At 42.5% G+C, this 24,879-nt stretch overlaps 1 protein-coding gene across 3 annotated transcripts in view; it reads right to left on the bottom strand.

Moving 5' to 3' along the window:
* Nucleotides 1–24,879, bottom strand: part of nup214 (nucleoporin 214) — a 77,495-nt gene that overhangs the window by 4,872 nt on the left and 47,744 nt on the right. For 2 of the 3 annotated variants that reach the window (XM_084115801.1, XM_084115800.1), the window contains exons 29-33: nt 20,240–21,730; nt 18,742–18,803; nt 17,819–17,978; nt 14,262–14,414; nt 764–935 (exon numbers count right to left, since the gene is read on the bottom strand). In XM_084115801.1, coding sequence (XP_083971927.1) covers nt 764–935; nt 14,262–14,414; nt 17,819–17,978; nt 18,742–18,803; nt 20,240–21,730 — 2,038 coding nt within the window. Of the gene's footprint in view, nt 1–763; nt 936–10,626; nt 12,574–14,261; nt 14,415–17,818; nt 17,979–18,741; nt 18,804–20,239; nt 21,731–24,879 lie in introns of those variants that run through there. The other variant, XM_084115802.1, reaches the window with a different exon arrangement.

The following is a 24,879-nucleotide window of genomic DNA, read 5'->3' as shown; positions in this document are numbered from 1 at the left end:
GAAGCTGCATATATCACGAGTGAAAGCTGAAGCATTCATCACAACTGAAGAGGACAGTGAGTGAATGTGTGTGCGTGTGTGTGTGAGTGAGTGTGTGTGTGAGATTGAGTGTGTGTGAGAGTGAGTGTGTGAGAGAGTGAGTGTGAGTGTGTGTGAGATTGAGTGTGTGTGAGAGTGTGTGTGAGTGTGTGTGTGAGAGTGAGTGTGTGTGTGAGAGTGTGTGTGTGTGAGAGAGTGAGTGAGTGAGTGAGTGAGTGCGTGTGTGTGTGTGTGAGAGAGTGAGTGTGAGTGAGTGTGTGAGAGAGTGAGTGAGAGAGTGTGAGAGAGTGTGTGTGAGTGAGAGAGTGTGTGTGAGAGAGTGAGTGAGTGAGTGAGTGAGAGAGTGAGTGTGTGTGTGTGAGAGTGTGAGTGAGTGTGTGAGAGAGTGAGTGTGAGTGAGAGAGTGTGAGAGAGTGTGTGTGAGTGAGAGAGTGTGTGTGTGAGAGAGTGAGTGAGTGTGTGTGTGAGAGAGTGTGTGAGTGAGTGTGTGAGAGAGTGAGTGAAAGTGATTGAGTGAGTAAAAGTGAGTGTGTGAGTGAGAGTGTGTGTGTGAGTGATTGAGTGAGTGTGTGTCAGTGACTGAGTGAGTGTGTGTGTGTGTGTGTGATGGAGTGAGTGAGTGTGAGTGTGAGTGAGTGAGTGTGTGTCAGTGTTTGAGTGAGAGTGTGTGTGTGTGTGTGTTCACATTAAACCACAGCATTACAGAGACAGTAAAGCTCCTCACCCGAATCCTCCGACATTAGCAGCGGTGGTTCCCTCTCCGAACACCTTCCCCCCCGAGGATCCCATTGGTCCGCTGAAGGAGGGGGCGGAGCCAAACCCTGCCGACGCCCCAAACGCCGGAGATCCACCGAACGTAGGAGGACTGCCGAACACCGGCGCGCTCCCGAAACCAGCTGCGCACACACACACACACATATATATCAGCACAGGTTTCTTCAATCGCTCCATCCAGCGGAGTATTATTCCCAGATAACAGCCGCTGGGAACAGAAGCACAGGCTCATCCGGGTCCCTGAAGTCAGCAGCGCTACACACTCGCTAGAACCGCTGTGGAATCGCGTTTGGTGAGCAAATAAAATATTAAAACTCAGTCAAATCAATATTTTGTGTACAGTTATTTAATTATGCCAGCCAGTATCGTGGACTCGCTCTCTCGTTTCATGCAAACGCAGCGGCGGCCATTTTGTACACTGTTGGATTATAAAATACAAACATGTACGATTTTAAAACAGTTTAATCTGAATCTATCGGAATTTAATACCGCATCTCTTAAACGTCCGTCTAGTTTGATCTCGCCGCTGAAACTGCTCTCTCCGCGGAAGCTTTGCGTTTAAAGATCTAATAAAATATTTAAACTCAGATCAATATTTTGTGTCTAATTATTTACTTATGTGGCAAGTGTCTGTGTAATAAGAGGATAATGTACATCCAGCCGGTTGTTATCTCAGAATAAACCCCTTCGGGGGTGTGTGTGTGTGTGTGTGTGACATCTCAAAATAATGTATGTATGCATGGATGTACATTATCTCTTACATATCAGCACAGGTTTCTTCAGTTGCAGGGATCAAACACACACACATACACAAACACATACACAAACACAAACACAAACACACACACACACACACACACACACACACACACGTTTCTTCAGAGGTTTAGTGCTGGGTTCAGTTAGTTGCTGCTACTGAAGCACAGATGTGTTGTTCAGGAAAGAGAGCGTTCTGAAATTACAGCCGAACGCGTGTGTGTGTGAATAATTCAGCGAGGCGTGTCATTGAATTACATTGTGGATCGCTGACATTAATGTACATGCTCGCCGTGTTCAGAAAAGAGTCAAGCTGATTGTGGAAGACAAATGTGATAAAGAAACAATAATAATAACAAAAAAACCAACAAAAACACACATAATAATATAAATAATAATTTAATAAAAATAATAAACAATAAAAGATAATATAATTAATATATATATATAATATATAAATATAAATATATATATATATATATATATATATATATATATATATATATATATATATATATATATACAGTGAGGAAAATAAGTATTTGAACACCCTGCTATTTTGCAAGTTCTCCCACTTGGAAATCATGGAGGGGTCTGAAATTGTCATCGTAGGTGCATGTCCACTGTGAGAGACAATCTAAAAAAAAAATCCAGAAATCACAATATATGATTTTTTAACTATTTATTTGTATGCTACAGCTGCAAATAAGTATTTGAACACCTGTCTATCAGCTAGAATTCTCACCCTCAAAGACCTGTTAGTCTGCCTTTAAAATGTCCACCTCCACTCCATTTATTATCCTAAATTAGATGCACCTGTTTGAGGTCGTTAGCTGCATAAAGACACCTGTCCACCCCATACAATCAGTAAGAATCCAACTACTAACATGGCCAAGACCAAAGAGCTGTCCAAAGACACTAGAGACAAAATTGTACACCTCCACAAGGCTGGAAAGGGCTACGGGGAAATTGCCAAGCAGCTTGGTGAAAAAAGGTCCACTGTTGGAGCAATCATTAGAAAATGGAAGAAGCTAAACATGACTGTCAGTCTCCCTCGGACTGGGGCTCCATGCAAGATCTCACCTCGTGGGGTCTCAATGATCCTAAGAAAGGTGAGAAATCAGCCCAGAACTACACGGGAGGAGCTGGTCAATGACCTGAAAAGAGCTGGGACCACCGTTTCCAAGGTTACTGTTGGTAATACACTAAGACGTCATGGTTTGAAATCATGCATGGCACGGAAGGTTCCCCTGCTTAAACCAGCACATGTCAAGGCCCGTCTTAAGTTTGCCAATGACCATTTGGATGATCCAGAGGAGTCATGGGAGAAAGTCATGTGGTCAGATGAGACCAAAATAGAACTTTTTGGTCATAATTCCACTAAACGTGTTTGGAGGAAGAAGAATGATGAGTACCATCCCAAGAACACCATCCCTACTGTGAAGCATGGGGGTGGTAGCATCATGCTTTGGGGGTGTTTTTCTGCCCATGGGACAGGGCGGCTGCACTGTATTAAGGAGAGGATGACCGGGGCCATGTATTGCGAGATTTTGGGGAACAACCTCCTTCCCTCAGTTAGAGCATTGAAGATGGGTCGAGGCTGGGTCTTCCAACATGACAATGACCCGAAGCACACAGCCAGGATAACCAAGGAGTGGCTCTGTAAGAAGCATATCAAGGTTCTGGCGTGGCCTAGCCAGTCTCCAGACCTAAACCCAATAGAGAATCTTTGGAGGGAGCTCAAACTCCGTGTTTCTCAGCGACAGCCCAGAAACCTGACTGATCTAGAGAAGATCTGTGTGGAGGAGTGGGCCAAAATCCCTCCTGCAGTGTGTGCAAACCTGGTGAAAAACTACAGGAAACATTTGACCTCTGCAATTGCAAACAAAGGCTACTGTACCAAATACCAAACATTGATTTTCTCAGGTGTTCAAATACTTATTTGCAGCTGTATCATACAAATAAATAGTTAAAAAATCATACATTGTGATTTCTGGATTTTTTTTTTTGATTATGTCTCTCACAGTGGACATGCACCTACGATGACAATTTCAGACCCCTCCATGATTTCTAAGTGGGAGAACTTGCAAAATAGCAGGGTGCTCAAATACTTATTTTCCTCACTGTATATATATTAAGAATCATAACAAATAAATAAAATATAAATATAATCATATTAATATCAAATAAAATAAAAATAATTAAAAAAAATATTTATAATAACAATAAAAGCTAAAAATAACAACATACAAATAAAATAAATATAATAATAATTTAATAAAAATAATAAACATCAATAAAAGATAATAAATTAATAAAAATGAAAAAATATATTAATAATCATATAATAAATAAAATGTAAATATAATCATAATAAAAAATATTATTATAATAATAAAAGCTAAAAAAAATAACAAAAATATAATAAACTAATAATATTAATAATCATATAATAATAATTAAAAAAAAAAGAGTCAAGCTGATTGTGATAGACAAACTGATCTTAATAATCAAAAACAGAGACAATAATAATTTGTTTACTGGGACTAGATATTTCAATCCCTAGCGCTTCAACACAGCATTGGCCGTGAAGGAATCAGCGCTACCAGTCTCCTTCGGTGGGGTACGACAACAACCTCCACCTCAAGCCCCACCCAAACCTCCACCTCAAGCTCCACTGAAACCTCCACTTCAAGCCCCACCCAAACTCCCACTGCAACCTCCACCTCAAGCCCCACCTCAAGCCCCACAGCAACCTCCACCTCAAGCCCCACTGAAACCTCCACCTCAAGCCCCATTGCAACCTCCACTTCAACTTCCACCACAAATCCCACCGCAACTTCCACCTCAAGATGCACCATAACGTCCACCCCAATACCCACCAAGACCTCTACCACAAGACCCCACAAGCCTCCTCACAAGCCCTATCCCAAGCCCCACCTTAACATCCACCTTTAAGCTCCACCACAGGCTCCATCACAATTTACAATCACTTGCAGGAAAATAAAATGAACAAATATGGCGCTTTTCCATTACCAGTACCAGCTCGGCTCGGCTCGCTTTTCGCTCCGTTTTCCATTGCAGATAGTACCTCCACAATAGTACCTGGTCGTCATAACGACGCTGCAGGAAACTGCCGTGACTTAATCTTTTACGCGAGACGCGCGAGACACACCCGCTACCCACACACACAGGACAATGGAGGAAATCGAGTGTATGCTGTTTTTGGATGTTTTTATTTTTGTTTTTGCTGTTTTTTTATTCAGGATACTCCGTCTGGCGCGTGCAATGATGACGCAGTGAATAGTGACGATTCTCTCTGACCAATCAGCAATCTGTCGTGTTTTCACGTCACATTTTAGTATCGCCTCAGCTCGCCTCAGCCCGCTTAGAACCTCGCCGGAGGTGGTACGAAAAAAAGTACCTGGAAGCAGGTACAGGTACAACTTTTACACAGTGGAAAACCAAACAGAGCCGAGTCGAGTCGAGCCGAGCTGGTACTGTGTAGTGGAAAAGCGCCAATAGCCTAGTAATTTATGAATGGTTAAAGGGCTCATGTTGTACACTGTATTGTATTTTGTCTCTGACATCAACTTAATGTTAGTAAACTTTTTTTGTTTGTTTTGAGTTCTTCTCTGACATAATTATACAGATTGTTCAAATCTTCTGAATGTATAAATGGATTATTTCATGTTTAATTCCATTTCAATAAATGCAAAGCAACATCAAAACATTTGCCTTTTTCTATAAAACTATAACATTTTCACAATTGATAATAAAATGAAACACAAAAACCCATTTCTGCACAACATGAGGAGGGTGGGTCTAATAGTGCATTGATTCACACGTAGCTTATTTGTCAGTAAAATCTGTGATCATGTAGAATTCTTGATTCATAAATAATTGTGCACTAAAACACCTTCTAAATGTAGGTTACATTTGATGAGCTACTTTTTAACAAAATTGGAGGAAGTGACTCAACTAAACTATTAAGGCTATAAGAAACAATCAATTACATAACAAAATGCAGCCTGTCTATCTGTATGCAAATACTGGACAAACGGGAGGTCCAAGACAGGATCACATATAGTCTAGGGATATATTTAACTGTTTCTTGAGTTTTAACCGTTTGTGAGAAACACACTTTAACAGGAAGACCTTAATGCACAAAAAAAAAAAAAAAAAAAAAAAGAAGGAAAGCCTGCATGTGTGTACTATGCACTATAACATGTACCAATTTTAATCCCAACCTATTTGACCTGAAATGCATTGCCACACTTTCCACCCTGCATGGTAAACTAACTAGCCTAGTTGTTTTTTTGATCCAAAGCAAAATCTTGCTTACATCATTCTGTTTGGGTTTTCGTAAAGAAAAAAAGAATCGAAGTGGACCCATGAAGACCTCTAATATAGGTCTATGTTTCCTACGTGACAAACTCAGTTCTCCTCCCAGCATTGTCCCGTGTACCAGTCAGTCTGTCCAGATCTTTTTAAGCTGTAGTCTAGAGGCGTCACATAACCTGTACATGACATCTGATCCCTTCTGAGACAAATTTTTTTTTTTCAGATAGTAATGTACAAAAAACTTAATTGTCTTCATTTCTTGAATCTGTGCACTGAAACCAAACCGTAACACTACATACAGAACATAAAGTGGCATAAAACCACCTACACACTGACACACAACCCTTCAAAATCTTACTTCACACAAGCCACTGACGCATTTGAGGTGTAATAAACGGAGCATCTCGGGAACATGTGGGGCTATATCTACACATTCGGCTCATCCTCTACTTGCAAATACTCCCGGTAAGAGAAACAAAGAGTGATCATGAGTATCCATCCAGGCATGAAGATGTTGGCAGCTGTGGTTGTTTTCTTCCTGGCGGCCGGCATGAGTGACAGCGTGATTCTGAATAAATGTGGGCTGAAGCAGCAGCTTCAGACGGGCCTTACCCTGCCTCCGAATATGACCGACCTGCTGGCGCAGAGTAAGTGTCCATCTCTAAATCCAGAGCTTAATATCTGACTTGAGAAACCGAACACTGATGCTTCTGTGTGTATTAATATAGTTACTGTTTCACAGTTTACAGGTGAGCATATAGATTTTTTGGTCACTTATATGGAAAAAAGTGCCAGTGATATTCTTCAAAAATGACCCTTCAGGTTTCACAGAATAAAGGCTTATGCACACACTTACCGCAGTCTCCTTCGGTGGGGTACGACACATCATCAGGGTGGGGTACGACACATCATCAGGGGTGTACCACAGTCTCCTTCGGTGGGGTACGACACATCATCAGGGTGGGGTACGACACATCATCAGGGGTGTACCACAGTCTCCTTCGGTGGGGTACAACATATCATCAGGGGTGTACCACAGTCTCCTTCGGTGGGGTACAACATATCATAAGGGGTGTACCACAGTCTCCTTTAGTGGGGTACAACATATCATCAGGTGTACCACAGTCTCCTTCGGTGGGGTACGACACATCATCGGGATGTACCACAGTCTCCTTCGGTGGGGTACGACACATCATCGGGATGTACCACAGTCTCCTTTAGTGGGGTACAACATATCATCAGGTGTACCACAGTCTCCTTCGGTGGGGTACGACACATCATCGGGGTGTACCACAGTCTCCTTCAGTGGGGTACGACACATCATCGGGGTGTACCACAGTCTCCTTCGGTGGGGTACGACACATCATCGGGATGTACCACAGTCTCCTTTAGTGGGGTACAACATATCATCAGGTGTACCACAGTCTCCTTCGGTGGGGTACGACACATCATCGGGATGTACCACAGTCTCCTTCGGTGGGGTACGACACATCATCGGGGTGTACCACAGTCTCCTTCAGTGGGGTACGACACATCATCGGGATGTACCACAGTCTCCTTCGGTGGGGTACGACACATCATCAGGGGTGTACCACAGTCTCCTTCGGTGGGGTATGACACATCATCGGGGTGTACCACAGTCTCCTTCGGTGGGGTACGACACATCATCAGGGGTGTACCACAGTCTCCTTCGGTGGGGTACGACACATCATCAGGGGTGTACCACAGTCTCCTTCGGTGGGGTACGACACATCATCAGGGGTGTACCACAGTCTTCTTTAGTGGGGTACAACATATCATCAGGGGTGTACCACAGTCTCCTTCGCTGGGGTACGACACATCATCGGGGTGTACCACAGTCTCCTTTAGTGGGGTACAACATATCATCAGGGGTGTACCACAGTCTCCTTTAGTGGGGTACAACATATCATCAGGTGTGTACCACAGTCTCCTTCGCTGGGGTACGACACATCATCGGGGTGTACCACAGTCTCCTTCGGTGGGGTACGACACATCATCGGGGTGTACCACAGTCTCCTTCGGTGGGGTACGACACATCATCGGGATGTACCACAGTCTCCTTCGGTGGGGTACGACACATCATCGGGGGTGTACCACAGTCTCCTTCGGTGGGGTACGACACATCATCGGGGGTGTACCACAGTCTCCTTCGGTGGGGTACGACACATCATCGGGGTGTACCACAGTCTCCTTCGGTGGGGTACGACACATCATCGGGGGTGTACCACAGTCTCCTTTGGTGGGGTACGACACATCATCGGGGTGTACCACAGTCTCCTTCGGTGGGGTACGACAAATCATCGGGGGTGTACCACAGTCTCCTTTGGTGGGGTACGACACATCATCAGGGGTGTACCACAGTCTCCTTCGGTGGGGTACGACACATCATCGGGGGTGTACCACAGTCTCCTTCGGTGGGGTACGACACATCATCAGGGGTGTACCACAGTCTCCTTCGGTGGGGTACGACACATCATCAGGGGTGTACCACAGTCTCCTTCGGTGGGGTACGACACATCATCAGGGGTGTACCACAGTCTCCTTCGGTGGGGTACGACACATCATCAGGGGTGTACCACAGTCTCCTTTGGTGGGGTACGACACATCATCAGGGGTGTACCACAGTCTCCTTCTGTGGGGTACGACACATCATCGGGGTGTACCACAGTCTCCTTCAGTGGGGTACGACACATCATCGGGATGTACCACAGTCTCCTTCGGTGGGGTACGACACATCATCAGGGTGTACCACAGTCTCCTTTAGTGGGGTACAACATATCATCAGGGGTGTATCACAGTCTCCTTTAGTGGGGTACAACATATCATCAGGGGTGTACCACAGTCTCCTTCGGTGGGGTACGACACATCATCAGGGGTGTACCACAGTCTCCTTCGGTGGGGTACGACACATCATCGGGGTGTACCACAGTCTCCTTCGGTGGGGTACGACATATCAGGGTGGGGTACGACACATCATCAGGGGTGTACCACAGTCTCCTTCGGTGGGGTACGACACATCATCAGGGGTGTACCACAGTCTCCTTCGGTGGGGTACGACACATCATCGGGGTGTACCACAGTCTCCTTCGGTGGGGTACGACACATCATCAGGTGTGTACCACAGTCTCCTTCGGTGGGGTACGACACATCATCAGGGTGGGGTACGACACATCATCAGGTGTGTACCACAGTCTCCTTCGGTGGGGTACGACACATCATCAGGGTGGGGTACGACACATCATCAGGGGTGTACCACAGTCTCCTTCGGTGGGGTACGACACATCATCGGGGTGTACCACAGTCTCCTTTAGTGGGGTACAACATATCATCAGGGGTGTACCACAGTCTCCTTCGGTGGGGTACGACACATCATCAGGGTGGGGTACGACACATCATCAGGGGTGTACCACAGTCTCCTTCGGTGGGGTACGACACATCATCAGGTGTGTACCACAGTCTCCTTCGGTGGGGTACGACACATCATCGGGGTGTACCACAGTCTCCTTTAGTGGGGTACAACATATCATCAGGTGTGTACCACAGTCTCCTTCGGTGGGGTACGACACATCATCAGGGTGGGGTACGACACATCATCAGGGGTGTACCACAGTCTCCTTCGGTGGGGTACGACACATCATCAGGTGTGTACCACAGTCTCCTTCGGTGGGGTACGACACATCATCAGGGTGGGGTACGACACATCATCAGGGGTGTACCACAGTCTCCTTCGGTGGGGTACGACACATCATCGGGGTGTACCACAGTCTCCTTTAGTGGGGTACAACATATCATCAGGGGTGTACCACAGTCTCCTTCGGTGGGGTACGACACATCATCAGGGGTGTACCACAGTCTCCTTCGGTGGGGTACGACACATCATCAGGGTGGGGTACGACACATCATCAGGGGTGTACCACAGTCTCCTTCGGTGGGGTACGACACATCATCGGGGTGTACCACAGTCTCCTTCGGTGGGGTACGACACATCATCGGGGTGTACCACAGTCTCCTTCAGTGGGGTACGACACATCATCGGGGTGTACCACAGTCTCCTTCAGTGGGGTACGACACATCATCGGGGTGTACCACAGTCTCCTTCAGTGGGGTACAACATATCATCAGGGGTGTACCACAGTCTCCTTCGGTGGGGTACAACATATCATCAGGGGTGTACCACAGTCTCCTTCGGTGGGGTACGACACATCATCAGGGTGTACCACAGTCTCCTTCAGTGGGGTACGACACATCATCGGGGTGTACCACAATCTCCTTCAGTGGGGTACGACACATCATCGGGGTGTACCACAGTCTCCTTCAGTGGGGTACAACATATCATCAGGGGTGTACCACAGTCTCCTTCGGTGGGGTACAACATATCATCAGGGGTGTACCACAGTCTCCTTCAGTGGGGTACGACACATCATCGGGGTGTACCACAGTCTCCTTCAGTGGGGTACGACACATCATCGGGGTGTACCACAGTCTCCTTCGGTGGGGTACGACACATCATCGGGGTGTACCACAGTCTCCTTCAGTGGGGTACGACACATCATCGGGGTGTACCACAGTCTCCTTCGGTGGGGTACGACACATGGAGTGACATCCGTGAATGTCACTCACAAACATTACTAGGCAACCAATAGGCGAACTCACTTGTTCACTTGTGAGTGACAAAGTTGCTTGTAATGTGAATGCACCTTGAGGATAGATTTGTATCTGGTTGAGTTTTGCTTGGGGTCCCTGATACCCTGCCACTGTGCTTCACTCGACTGATTTGCCTTACCTCTATGAAAGTAGTGGTCAGATTCAGATTCATTCTTTATTGTCCCAGAAAGAGGAAATTTATTTTCACAGACTGTACCAAGAGAAGCATGTATAATATTCACATACTGCACAAAATACACATTGTACACATAAATATACAGTTTTAATCCAAATTATTCAACCCTCATTGCAAATCAGGTTTATTGACAAAATGTACAGACTTTCAGCTGTTTGCAATGAACAAATCAAACATTAGTAACTGAAATAGCTCAACACAACAAATGTTTCAAGTTGTTTCCGCAAATTCAACTGAAAATGCAACTTTTAATGACTTCTGCAGTCTCAAAATTAGTCAACCGCCTGAATAGAATCCCTAACAACAGCACAAATCTGCCATTGTCCCACTAATCAAGGGCTTCATTAGTTGTGCCAGGTGTGCTTGAGCTAGAACACATGAAATATCTGAACTGGCGAGGTTTGACTGCATGTTAGAAATAAGTCAAAAGAATGGTCTAAAAAGTTAAGAGAAGATATCATCGCCCTTCACAAACAAGGAACAGGATTCAAAAATAAAGATAACGAAGGAACTAAATGTTCCTAGAGACACCGTTGGAAGCATAGTTTGCAAGTTCAGAGTTAAAGGAACAGTGGTTACACTACCTGGACGGGCAGAAAAAGGCAGATATCAACGGTTGCAACCAGATTTCTGAGAAGACGGGATCATAAAAACCCTTGAGTGACTGCAAAAGACCTGCAGCAAGACTAGATTGCAACAGGCACTGAGGTTTCAGCTTGAACAGTAAAGGTCCGAGTTCGAAATTTTCACATGCGTTTTTTTGTATTTGTTATTTGGTGGCTCTGAATTGTCAAAACACCATTCAAAATGCTTGCTATGGATGCAAAGATACGTAGTAAGCATTTTGAATGGTGACTGTTTTGACAATTCAGAGCCACCGAATCACGAATACGAATAAACGCATACAAAAATTTCGTACTCGGTGTGCAAGGACCTTAAGGCTCGTACTTAAATGGCCGAAAAGTTCCAGTTTTGTTTCATCGCTCCACAGAACTGAATCTCAAAACTTCTGTGGCTTTATATGATTTTGAGCACTTTTCTTGTGCTTTTGGGTCAGTAGTGTAGTAGTCTTGGAGTTCTGGCATGCGTTTAGTACGAGCCTTACTGTTCAAGCTGAAACCTTCCTTACGTCACTGGACCTTCCAAAAAGACAATGATCCCAAGCATACCTCAAATCCCCCAAGGCCTGGTTGCAGAAGAAGTCCTGGAAGATTCTACAGTGGCCATCACAGTCACCTGACTTGAACCCCATAGAAAATCTCTGGTGGGATTTGAAGGCGGTTGCAGCAGCAAACTCAAGAATATTCCTGAACTGGAGGCCATTGCTCATGAGCAACGGGCTCAGATTCCTCAGAAACGCAGCCAGAAGCTCGTGTCTGGTTATACATCTCGTTTCAGCAGCTCATAACAGCAAAAGGCTGTTCTACTCAGTACTAAAGATGCTTGCCATGAAGGGGGTGAATAATTTTGAGACTGCAGAATGCATTAAAAGTTGCATTTTCAGTTGAATTTGGGGAAACCGCTTGTTGTGTTGAGCTATTTCAATTACTTTTGTTTGATCTGATCATTGCAAAAAGCGTAAAGTCTGTTAATTTTGCCAATAAAACTTTTTTTGCAATTTCGATTGCAACTGTACATATTACACAAAAATGGCAACAGCAACAAAACAGTGTGAATGCAATGTGTGGCCCCTTGCTAAATATTTCCCAGGCATTTCATCTTGCCCTGGTGGACCCTTAGACCATGGTATGATGTTATCTTGCTCCAGCCACAGATACAGCGTTGAAGACTGTAGTGTCCTGTTAGTAATATAATAATAATCATAAAAATTATAATAAATAAAATAAAATAATATAAATATAATTATAATAAAAATATATCAAGAATGATACCGATAATAAAAGAAAAAAGACAAACAAAATAATAATAGAACAAAATATATAAAATAAAATAATATTAATAATTAAAATAAAATAATAAAATCAAAAATAAAATATGATTAATACAACAATGTTGATAATTATATAATAATACAAATATAATATTAATAGAGGTGTAATGGTACACCGAAGTCAAGGTTCGGTACCTTCGGTACCTTGGTTTTGGGGTCAAGGTTCAGTACAATTTTGGTACAATAGGACAAATGGCCACACTTTAGTTTAAGATCCAATTCTCACTATTAACTAACTATTAACTATGACTTTGCCTCAAAAAATCCCTAATTACTAGTTAGTTAGGTATTGAGTGGATTAAGGGATGTATTATATGTTCATGTAGAATAAGGCATTAATATCTGCTTTATAAGCACTAATAAACAGCCAATATACTAGTAATACGCATACTAATAAGCAACTAGTTAAAAGTGAGAATTGGACCCTAAAATAAAGTGTTACTGGACAAAGGAACAACTCCACAATGTTAGGTTTCTTTTATTTTATTTTGAACAGACAGTAATGCAAATCAAAGTTTGTTCCACCTGGTGGCATTTAGTCCCCTAGTTGCTACAGTACAGCCTCCTTTAGTGTATTAAAGGTGTCATATTATGCCCCTTTTCACAAGATGTAATATAAATCTATGGTGTCCCCAGAATGTGTCTGAAATTTCAGCTCAAAATCCCAGATCATTTATTATAGCTTGTCAAATTTGTCCCTTTTTGGGAGAGCAAAACAAATTTGCCCCTTAAAAAATGTGTTCCTTTAAATGCAAATGAGCTTTAGCTCCGCCTCCGTTCAGAAGAGGGCGGAGTCTTTACACGAGCGTCAGGAACTCCGGCAATAACAAAACAGGCAAATCTCCCTCATCCAGAATCCCAGAATCACCAGCAGCGAGTGCAGCCTTACGGAGAGACTCAGGAAGAGGTTCACTTACACTTTTCTGAGAGCTCCTACTTGAACTACATGCCGCTACAGATTCATTTAGGAGTTGATAGTTTTACCATATAAACGTATAATTCCCAGTCCGAGGACGTGAACAGCTCCGAGTTGAACGTCACGTGTTATCTCGAAATTACAGTAATTATGACATGGCGTGAACGCAGCATATATTCCTCATGTGGTGTGAGTGTGAGTGTGTGTGTGTGTGTGTCTGACCTGGTTTGGTGACATTAATGTAAATGCTTGCCGTTTTCAGAAAAGATTAAAGCTGATTGTGAAAGTCAATTGTGACTAACTGATCTTCATTATCAAAAACAGAGCCAATAATAATAAAAATAATAAATTAAATAATACAAATAGAAATATAATAATAATAATAATAATAAAATAATAATAAAAGCTAAAAAAACAAAAATAAAAAATAAAAATAAATAAATCATATAATAATAAAAATAAATAAATAACAGCAATAAAAGATAATAATAATAAAAAATAATAAAAGTGAAAAAATAATAATAATAACGTCACGTGTTGTCATGTTGAAACTACAGTAATTATGACATGGTATGAACATCATCATGTGGTTGGTGTGTGTGTGTGTGTGTGTGTCTGACCTGGTTTGGTGGGTGTACTGAAGGAGCCGAAGCCCTGAGCCGCCACAGATCCGGCTCCGGTGCTGAAGGACCCGCTGGGCTTCTGTTCCCCGAACGAGCTGTTGGAGAAGCTGAAGGCCTTCGCTCCGCTGTTCCCAAACAGGTTAGCAGGACCTGAGAGAAAACCACACACACGACAGCTTCAGCACCAATGCAAACACACATCCAGCGTTCAGACACTATCATAACAGGCTTTCTTGTAGCTCAAATAGTTTATAAATAGTAATAATTGATGCTTGCAACGCCAAGGTCATGGGTTCGATTCCCAGGGAATGCAAGAACTGATAAGAATTTAAATGTGTACCTTGAAATGCAATGTAAGTAGCTTTGTATAAAAGCGTCTGCCAAATGCATAAATGCAAATGTAAATGCTTTCGCACCGGATAGCTCTAGGAACGAGCCTCCAGGGTGTTTCCCTGAGGACTAATGGTTCCTTTAGGAGCGTTTCCTGGTTGCGTTCGCAGCGCCAGTAGGAACTCTGAAGTGACGAAAGACACGCTTGTTGTTGGGACTTTTATTTTGACGGCGCTGAGAACACAGTGCTCGCATTCTCCTGTTCATTAGTTTACGATCGGTCTAACAGTCTAATGCGTTATCAGACAGAACTGTTACACACTGAAAGTAGACCGTGATGAAGAGTTATTAGCGTATGTGTGTGTGTGATGTCCAGTGTTGCTGAGCAGAAACACATAATCATGTTTCTCTTGATCTCCTCATAGTTGCGTTGGGTTTTCTCCTCAGCGTAAAGATAAAGGTTGAGAGGTTCATCTATCACTGTTTTCCATGTTCGTAGAGTTAGTTTCTGGAGTAAATATATAGGCTATAATCTGTGTTTACACAGCCTTTATAATAATGGCGTGTGCTGGTGTTTCGCGTGCGTTCGGCCAATCAGCGAACACTAACGTCACTGCAGTTCCTATAGCGCTGGTGTAGACCGACTCTGGAGGAGGAGTAAATCAGTTCCTCCAAAGGAGTTCCTAGAACTAAAATCGTTCCCAGTTCCTGCATTATGAACACGGCTAAATCCGGGAACTTCCGCCAATAGTTGTAGGACCTATGAGAAGGCTCCTCCGGTGCGAAAGCCCCTATAATGCTAGTTGACTATAATCAGGGGTGCACATGCGCAACCAAAATAAAAAATGTGCTGGGTAAATAAGCTCAGACTCATTTGTGTATCAGTATGGTTGACAGCTGTTTTAGATCCACACTGTAATACTGTATAAGATTTCCATTTGAACTGAATGCATAAATCTGCCGATTTCAGAGCAAAAGGGGAAACTCTGACATTCACGACTCGCTTCACTCGCCAGTGCTAAAACCGGCACTAAAGTACTTCCTGGCAACCTGCTAAAATAACAGGGTATATGCAGGAATCATAGAGATGAATTTACTACCTTTTTTACCACCTCCACAATATTTTTTATCACCAACACGACATCAAGCAGCCCTTTTTTGGGGGGTGGGGGGGTGGGGGGGTATGCAAAGCACCACTTACTACCCATCATACATATTAGGTACACTAATGTTTAATTGTGATCATTAAGTATTGTCACTGTCAATTATGTTTTTTTTGTAGTGTCGAGTTGAGTTTCAGTTGTCCTTATCTTAACCCTAGCCCTTGAGTTATCCTAACCATAGCCCTTAGCCCTAATAAGGTGAATAATAACCTTGGCACTTTGTCATTGCTATCATCTCCGACTCACTCAGGGCTCGACATTAAGCCTTTTCATGTGCTTGTCCTTTGGACAAGTAAATCTGTCATTCACTTGTCCGAGTAAAAAAGTTGCTTGTCCGGAATTGTTCTGGTGTGTGTGTGTGTGTGTGTGCTGTAAATATAATTTATTCTGAAGAAATATCCTCATCTGTGTTCAGTCAGCTCTGATTTAAATATATCCTCCCCCAAATCTTATTAAATGTATGCTTCATCTTTAGTTTTAAATTGTATCAATAGATTAAATTGGAATAGCCTAATAAGATATAGGGCTGTTGTTACCCTAGGTAGGGCTGATCAAATTAAATCATTTACACTGAAAATGTACAACTGCCTTAAATAACGTTATGCATATGAGATCGTTTTAAATATTTTTGAATATACAAATAAGAAACGTTGGAAAGAATGATACTTTTAAACATGAAAGTAAACCGCCAGTAGGAGGCGGCAGGCGACCGTCTTAATGAGCGAGTCATTGAGTCATTCATTCAAACGATTCGTTCAAACACCTGATTCATTCAAGAATGAGACATGTTTATGAATGGGACATTGAATCTTTGACTCGGCCAATTCGTACACAACGCTGAATCATTCAGTAATGAAAACACGGTTAAGTGTTGCTGTGAGATGCGTTATGGTTCTGCTGTGATCTTTGTTTGGAACTATTTTTGCTGCTGAAACAGAACAAAAACAGTCAATATTGTGTCTAAAATGTAAGTGACTTAATTTGAACTGTTTATTGAACTGTTGCATCAAAAGCAGTGTCACATTTTCAGTCGTGATGGTACTCAAGAAAACGGCACTCGTCGTGTGAGGTTGCTAAACTGTATCATATGTTAAAAATATTAAAACACATTTTGAATTGTGGCACTGGCAGTATGTTGTTAACTGAGTTTAAACAGTTTACATTTGTTTGGACTTCTCCTCGAGAGGCTGCGCGAGCCTCAACAGTGCAACCTTGTTACCGTCAGTAATACTTATCCACTATCGATCGCAACTTACAATAAATATAATACAATCAGAATCATTCTCTCATTTTAGTGATTCCCTAGTTATTTTTTTGTTATTGACGTGTAATCAGGCTACTTGTCGTCCGGTCGGGCAAGTAAAATTCTCTTTCACTTGTCCCTTCAAAAAATCCACTTGTCCCGGACAAGCGTTAATGTCGAGCCCGTCAGGTCCTGTTAGCACCGTATATATGTTTAAATTATGCTAGATGAAGTTAAAACATGGAGACACAAATATTAAGCAAAATAAATAAATGGAAACTCATATATTGAGGTGGTGATGAAAAATTTACTACCAAGTCAAATTGTGTTTGTTACCTTTTACTACCGCGCGGACACCCTGAATAAATGCTTGCTGATTTTAGGTTTGAAAATTGTGGGAATTCTTATAAAAACAATTAAAAAAATGTAAATGTAAATTATGTAAATTGTAAAAAAATTATGTAAAATGTAAACATTTTTATTTTTAAGTGTGCTATAAAATAATTTTATTTTTATTTAATACTAATTTAAAAAAAATATATAATAGTGTTATCACACTTTATTTACCATTTTGTTATAAAATGCAGTAATATTATTATTAAATATTAGATTTTTATAGTTCTATTTAATGGGTCACACTATGTGCAATGTGAGAACCCCGATCTCCAGATGCTCTCATGAGAACCAGAGAGTATCTATATCTATATCTATATATATACACACACACACACACACTTATACTATATACTTAAACTTATACTTGCGTATAAAAGCGTACAGCCCTGACTATAATAACCCTGGGAAGAGTGCATCATTACCTGTATTAATCTGCTGGCCGAATCCTCCTGCGGCCGGCGCTCCAAACGGGTTCTTGTTGGCGGCGTCTTCACTGGGTTTTCCTCCAAGACCACTGAAAAACCCTGATCCTGAGGAAGTGTTTCCAGCGCTCGAGCCGAACAGACCTGCACCGGACTGAGCCTGATCACAGAATCACATCGCATACTTTAGATGCTTTCAAACACAAACAGCCAGGAATTATTATAGTGTATGCATGACACATCTCTGTCAAATAGAGTCACCGTTATTTATACAGCGTGTTTGAGTGTTTCAAAGCAGCTTTACAGAGATAACAGGAGAATAATGCAACAAAGTTTGTGTCTAGAAGAAAATAGCGTCACAGTCCAGCTTAAGTAAGATCAGTGATGGATCATTTCGGTTGTAAAAAAGTTATTAATTTAGTTGATTTATTTATATATAGCTGCTCTGGAGAAAACCGTGATGTCATCGTCCAGCTCAGTTCAGTTCTCATATAATGGTGTCAATGCAGATCATCAATAATTTTGTTGCATATTAAATTAAATGTCCTCAACTAAGCAAGCCAAAAGCCAATGGCGACGGTGGCAAGGAACCAAAACTCCATCAGTGACGGAGAAAAAAGACCTTGTGACTGTTACACACACTACGAGTTGAGGGTTTTTAGACTTTCCATCCAGTGACTGTGGTAAAACCATTGGTATTTTAATGTTTTTTAACAGGTTTTTGGGTCTCACTGGCTGGCGATGATGGCAAACCAAGAGTAAAAACCTGAAATTTGCCTCTAAAAATGGAAATATCTCATTGGGGTTACTCCAAGCAAAGTCTCTGAAAGTCCAGCTCATGCTGATGACACTGCATCTGAGACTCGAACACACCCAGCCTGCCTCAGCTGGTAAAGAACTGAAGGTTTGAGTAAGAGCTGTACCTGTCCGAAGACGCTGGGCTGCTGTCCGAACACAGACGAGCTGGAGGTGCTGCTGCCGAACCCTGATTAAAACACATCGAGAAATCAAACATACCGCCAAATGTGTGTTTATTCTTCAGCATGTGAGTCAATTAGTCTCAAATTATAAACAAATGCATGCAATTATCACTAAACTTGATGAACTTGCAAATGCATCTTACTATCCAGAAACAAATCCGTTTCTGTGAAATTTGTCCAAATAGATCTGTTTGTGAATACTAATGCTTATCGAATACTACATACCATCTACATTTTGAAATCATTGCATATTTATTTTCAGCAAAATATACTTGATATAGATTGCTATTGAGACAAATATTTTGGTCATATTTTGGAATCGGAATCGCTATAATTCAAACGATACCCAACCCTAGTCTTTACTGAGTTGATCCACTTTAATTCATTTGTATTTTGCGATTGGATTGCCTGACTGAACACTGGCTTTAACGCTCCCTCCGTCTGACTGAGTAATGCACAGGCTGGACAAAATGGCAAGCGTCAATAATTCACATCAGAACACAATATGCAGTCTAAGGTAAACCGTACCATCACATTTGCATAATTTCAGTCAGCACATTCTTTAGAGTTTAATGTGGCCCTAAACACGCAGAGCGTAAACAGGTGTGGATATGGGGGTCAGGGGTCAGTGACTCAGCTGTTTATAAGGTGGAAGTCACAGGAACTCATAGGAATGGGAGCAATCCTGCCCTGAAGACACACCCGAGACTGATGCACATTCCCCTGATGACCCATCACTACTCTACACGCTCACACCACAACACTCAGTGAGCCCTGCTAACACACACATTAGTCAACAATCTAACGTATCTCCAGCGCTATCATTGCTTTCTGTCTTATAAAGTACGGTATGAGAAAACGCGTCAGTGCAGTTCAAAACGCAAACAATTTCAGACATTTTTGTGACTCGGTTTGACCGATTAGTAGTAAAAACACCATAGAAAACAACTAGCCGAACTAATATAAATGTCACTTTAAGAGCAGCACGGATCCAATATACTGATACACACGCAGAACAGAAAACAGCGTGCGAGTCGTCTCAAGCTTGAATTGTTAAGTCATATTGAAATGCACACAAAGGAATCAATAAGAAGAATCGAAATAAAAATTTTATAACAAGTATACGATTCCTGACCAAGTATTTTCGATTCTCAACTCTACATCCTACTCTATCTTGTCGGAATAAACTACCCTGTGATTTGTGTAAACCAGTGATCTCAAACTCAATTCCTGGAGGGCCACAACTCTGCACAGTTTTGCTCCAACCCTAATCAAACACACCTGATCCAGCTAATCAAGTCTTCAGGATTACTAGAAACTTCCTTGCAGGTGTGAGTTGGAGCTGGTTGGAGCTGAACTGTGCAGAGCTGTGGCCCTCCAGGAATTGAGTTTGAGACTACTGGTGTAAACAGATTGTCCAGTGCGTTTTGTAAAAACCCACCTGATGGTTGTCCAAAGCCGAACCCAGAGGACGCCGTGGTGGTGTTGCTCCCGAACATGGACCCCTGGCCGAAGCCTGCGCTGGGCTGTCCGAAACCAGGAGCGCTGCTTTGGGAGAAGAGTCCAGTTCCAGTTCCAGTTCCAGTGCCGGCTGCGGAGCCGGTGCCAGTGCCGGCCGCGAAGGAGAAGGAACTAGCACTGTTAGCGCTAGCAGCTCCAAATATCCCTGCTCCTCCGCCGGTGGCCGTCGACGTGGTGGAGGTCGTAGCCGGCGACCCAAACCCAGAGCTCGCGCTAAACGCCGCCTGACCAAAACTGAAGTTGCTAGCAGAGCCGGAGGCGGCGGGCTGGCCGAAACCAGCAGGACTCTGTCCGAACGCAAGCTTGCCAAAGCCAGGGGTCGGATTGGTGCCAAATGCGGTGGATCCGAACGCTGTACTCGGAGCGGCGGGAGATTGTCCGAAAGTAGGAGCTGCGCTAGTGGTGATGGCTGTGGATGGGGTGGATGAAGCCGAAGTAGTGACGACTGTGGAGAAACTGACGGTTTGAGCGTCAGTGCCGAAGATTGAGCCTGGTTTGTCAGAAGTTGAAGTTGCTGGAGTCTCTTGAGGAGCAGGAGTGGCTGTAGAAGAGCTGCTAATAGTCTCAAGAGCGGGATTAGCGACCGGTTCTGCTAAAGGAGGCTCGGATACAGCCGTCGGCGTGTCGGATGGTGGAGTAACTGATGGAGGAGGTGCGAGCGAGACCTCCACAGCTGGAGGAGTTGGAGGCTTGATGGAAGTTGCTGTAATGGTTTCTGTAATGATGGGAGCCGCGGCTTCAGTGTCCGATACGACTGGCGCACTTAAAGTTAGCGGTTTAGGACTGGGAGGTTCCTTAGCTTCTTCTTTAGCCAACTCGGGTGAAGTCGTCGTCGTTGGGAGGGAGTTTGTCGGAAGAGTCGTCTCTTGTAGAGGTGCGCGGAGAAGACTGCCGAAAGATGTGGCGTCCGGTGAGAACGTCGTCGAGGGAATCGTAAAAGTTGGTTTTATTGAGGGAGCCGCTCCTTCTGGTGGTTTAGCGGCGGGTGTAGGCGTGCCGAGAGCTTGTGGCGTAATCGTTTTTGTAGCTTCTGTTGTGGCGCTTTCTGATTCTGCTGTTGTGCTTCCAGTTTCCGCAGGCTTGATTTGCGCGGAATTGAATGTGAATCCTGTGGATCCGTTGCCGGGTGGTCCAAAGGTGAAACCTAGTGCGGATTTGGAGGCATCCTTGAGCTCTTCGCTTTGGCCGACTCTTAAGCCGGAGAAGCAGCCGAGAGTTTCTCCTTGGGCTTTGGGAGCGTGAGGGAGTTTAGGAGTCTCTGGAGGCGGGGTAGAGGAGCTCACGCTCGGGGCGGGAGAAGCCAGTTTTGGGGTGAAGGAAAAAGGCTCCTCGGATCCACCGGGGCCAAACGGCATCTTTGATCCGGCACTGCTAGCGAAGGAGAACTTGCCTGGCGGGCCAGAACTCTTCGCTGGTTGTAGGATTAGAAGAGAAAGAAAAGAAAGAAATTTACTAAGACGGCAAGACTAATTGGCCATTGTCAGAATCTGCAGTAAGTTAAAATCAATTTGATTTATAGATGTTTTTGCTTATTTTCAATGCTTGATTTGTCCATTTTAAAGTCCCCTGTGGTGAAAATCAAGCTTTTAAATGTTGCTTATATGTCTATGTGGTGTTTTAAGACAAACTATGTGGAATTACGTAAGGGTTAATGCCCGACGAGGTGTTCATTGTCAGGTATTAATGGACAACAGCGAGGCGTGAACCGTCCGACACGCAGCGAAGTCCATTAATACCTGACAATGGACACCTCGAAGGGCATTAACCCGCTTATACCATGGTCACTTGCCAAATAACACATTTTTAAAACATTAGTTTATATTTTAATTAGTTTTACAATCGAAATCTAAAGTTTTGAACAAACAATAACTTGGTTTCCCTGGTTACGCCTGACGGTTTATTTAGCAACCGGAGATATTTATAGTCCGCTCGATTTATAGTCCGTATAGATACGTTGACTGCCTGTTGCTATGGTTACTCACAGCTGATGTAGCCAGCGCATTTATTTATTAATTTCGAACGGTAAACAGTCAGTTTCACCAGAACTCCTTTACTAGGTGTCCTCTATCACTTTTTAATGGACACCCTGCAGCCAATCAGAATCGAGTATTCACCCAGACCATGGTATAAACTTTATTAATACAGTAAGCCTTGGATAAAACTAACTCTACATCGTGAGTCATATCGTTTACATCAACGATTCATATCGTCGCATTTTTATATCGCGATATAACAATGTATTCTTACACCCCTAAGAGTGACTAAAACTATTTGTTATAGAATACACTCTTTTCACCTTAAGTTGGATATTTGAATGTTATATTCATGTTTCCTTTAATTTATTTTCAAGATCTGAGATGAATTCTCTATTGTCGCTTTCAGAACAGCTATAGACCTTATGTAGCTCCGCCCCTTTTCAGCACTGCACTCGTTGTCTTTTGACTTCCGGTCTGTATTTTCATAGCGATCTTCCGTATTTATGAATGAACGTCTCATTTTAAAATCTTCCCGGTCTACTGACATTTGTTAAGACATTGCAGTCCTCATGATAACTTTCGTTAATTTTACATTAAGTAAATCCACTTCAAAAGCTAATTACTCCTGGACAGCAGCGCCATAGAAATATACAGAGCGACCGCAAAAGCGGAAGTTCAAAGACAATATTCTAAAGATGGCGGCGCCCTCGTTTCTCTGGCGCATAAGGTCTATTAAGTATATGCACAATATTCAAACTCACATTAATTATTTTAACATTAAAATAAAAGCCCTGTGGTGAAAATCCATCTTTTAATGTAGTTTATGTGTCTGTGTGGTGTTTTTAATGTGCTTTAAGACAAACCATGTGTAAATTCATAAGTCGACTCCATTGCTGAGTATTTTCTCCTTAACCCTCTGAGGTCGACAAACGCGCCGACGCGTTTTGCCGGATTTTCTCCACATTGTAGCACTATAAACTTAAATTACTCCATCATTTATGGTCATACAGAAAAAAGAAATATAAAAAAAGAATCTGTGATATTTCTCCTTTTGTATGTGTCCACTTACAATCAAATCAAAACATTGTGCTTTTGTAAAATAAAGAAAATAAACAGGGTGTGCGTTCTGCCTCTCCGTCGCGGTGAACTTTTTTTTCTTGAGCACGTCTATAAACTGAAACAAAACTCAGCGAATACTTGTCACACATTTATGAGCCATATACCTTTATAAACATTTAAGTGTGTACTTTTAAATGATCGGATTCAAAACGAAAACAAATATTCTCTGTTTAAGTAATTTGTATAAAACCAACAAGATGTCCAGCTTCTCAAACGCTTGCTCATTACAGTTAATTTGGCCACGCCTACTCGCGCAAAAGATATTCACATGCAAATCTCCACATGGAACGCGAACGCGCTCGTTACCTCAACAACAAAACACTTCACTTCACTTTTCGTCGAGTTTGAAAGACGTGCCTGAGCTTACATTGGATTTAGGCTACCTCAGAAGAAGAAGAACGCGATTTGAAGACAAGAAAGATAAGGTAAGAAATTCTTACATAGCCTAGTTTGTTATTGTTGCATAAATGTCACGTTGCAGTTGAACTGTTGCTAGATATATGGGGAATATTATAATATTTAGACCCGTGTTTACTGTGTTTGTGGATATCTGCTCAAACATAGATATGTTTATGGTAACCATAATGTTTTATATTTGAGAGTGATCGCGTTTGAATGTATCATATTTTGCAAGCGATTGCGTTTGAATGTATCATATTTTGCAAGCGATCGCGTTTGAATGTATCACATTTTGGATGAAAGCAAAACGCACCAAACGGCTTCATGTTTTTATTATTATCTCATTTCATATCATCATAACGGATGGAAACATTTGAAGTAACATGATAATCAATATATTTTTCTCTAGCTTCTTTTGGAAGATTTATAGGCTGCTATAGGTTATTTATTGTTATTATTATTTTATCCGCACTGCGCATATACCTTATGCCTACAAGGCACAACAAACCTGGTGTTCATTATATTATATATCGTTGGAAACGTGTGTGTGTGTGTGTGTGTGTGTGTGTGTATTCTGTGAATTTTAAAAAGGAATTTTAAAAAGCAATTTTAACCAGAAAAATCTAATATTTATTTCCAAAATCGTGCAGGCCTTTCTCTTGATATCAGTATGTTCACTTTTTTTTTTTTCAGGTCCCAGATGCCACTGAGGACTTCAACATTCACATGAGTCTCAGTACGTGAACATGGTAAAGTGAAAATCTTGGAAATGAAAGGTATGTACAATGTTTTTAGGAATGGCACAAAGGTCTCTGTCTTTGAAGTGCTTTTTTGGCATTTGTTGTGTATCTTTGGATTATGTTGTGTTGTAAATAAATCCAAACAATTTAAAAGCCATTATTTTTTAAATCTCCTCATTTACAGTATTGTGCAAGGTTGCTCAGAATGATAGGGGCCTGATAGCTCCTAATAGGGCCGTTAGGGGAGGTTCTTTGTCTTTCTCAGGTGAGAAAAGCTTACATATTAATGAGCTCTCGCATAAGGCTTTTTCACACAAAACACGTCG

Source organism: Abramis brama (genome assembly GCF_963993115.1).
Source record: "Abramis brama genome assembly, chromosome: 5".
NCBI lineage: Eukaryota > Metazoa > Chordata > Actinopteri > Cypriniformes > Leuciscidae > Abramis > Abramis brama.
The sequence above is the reverse complement of the archived record's forward strand: the minus strand, read 5'-3'. Positions and strand labels throughout refer to the sequence as shown.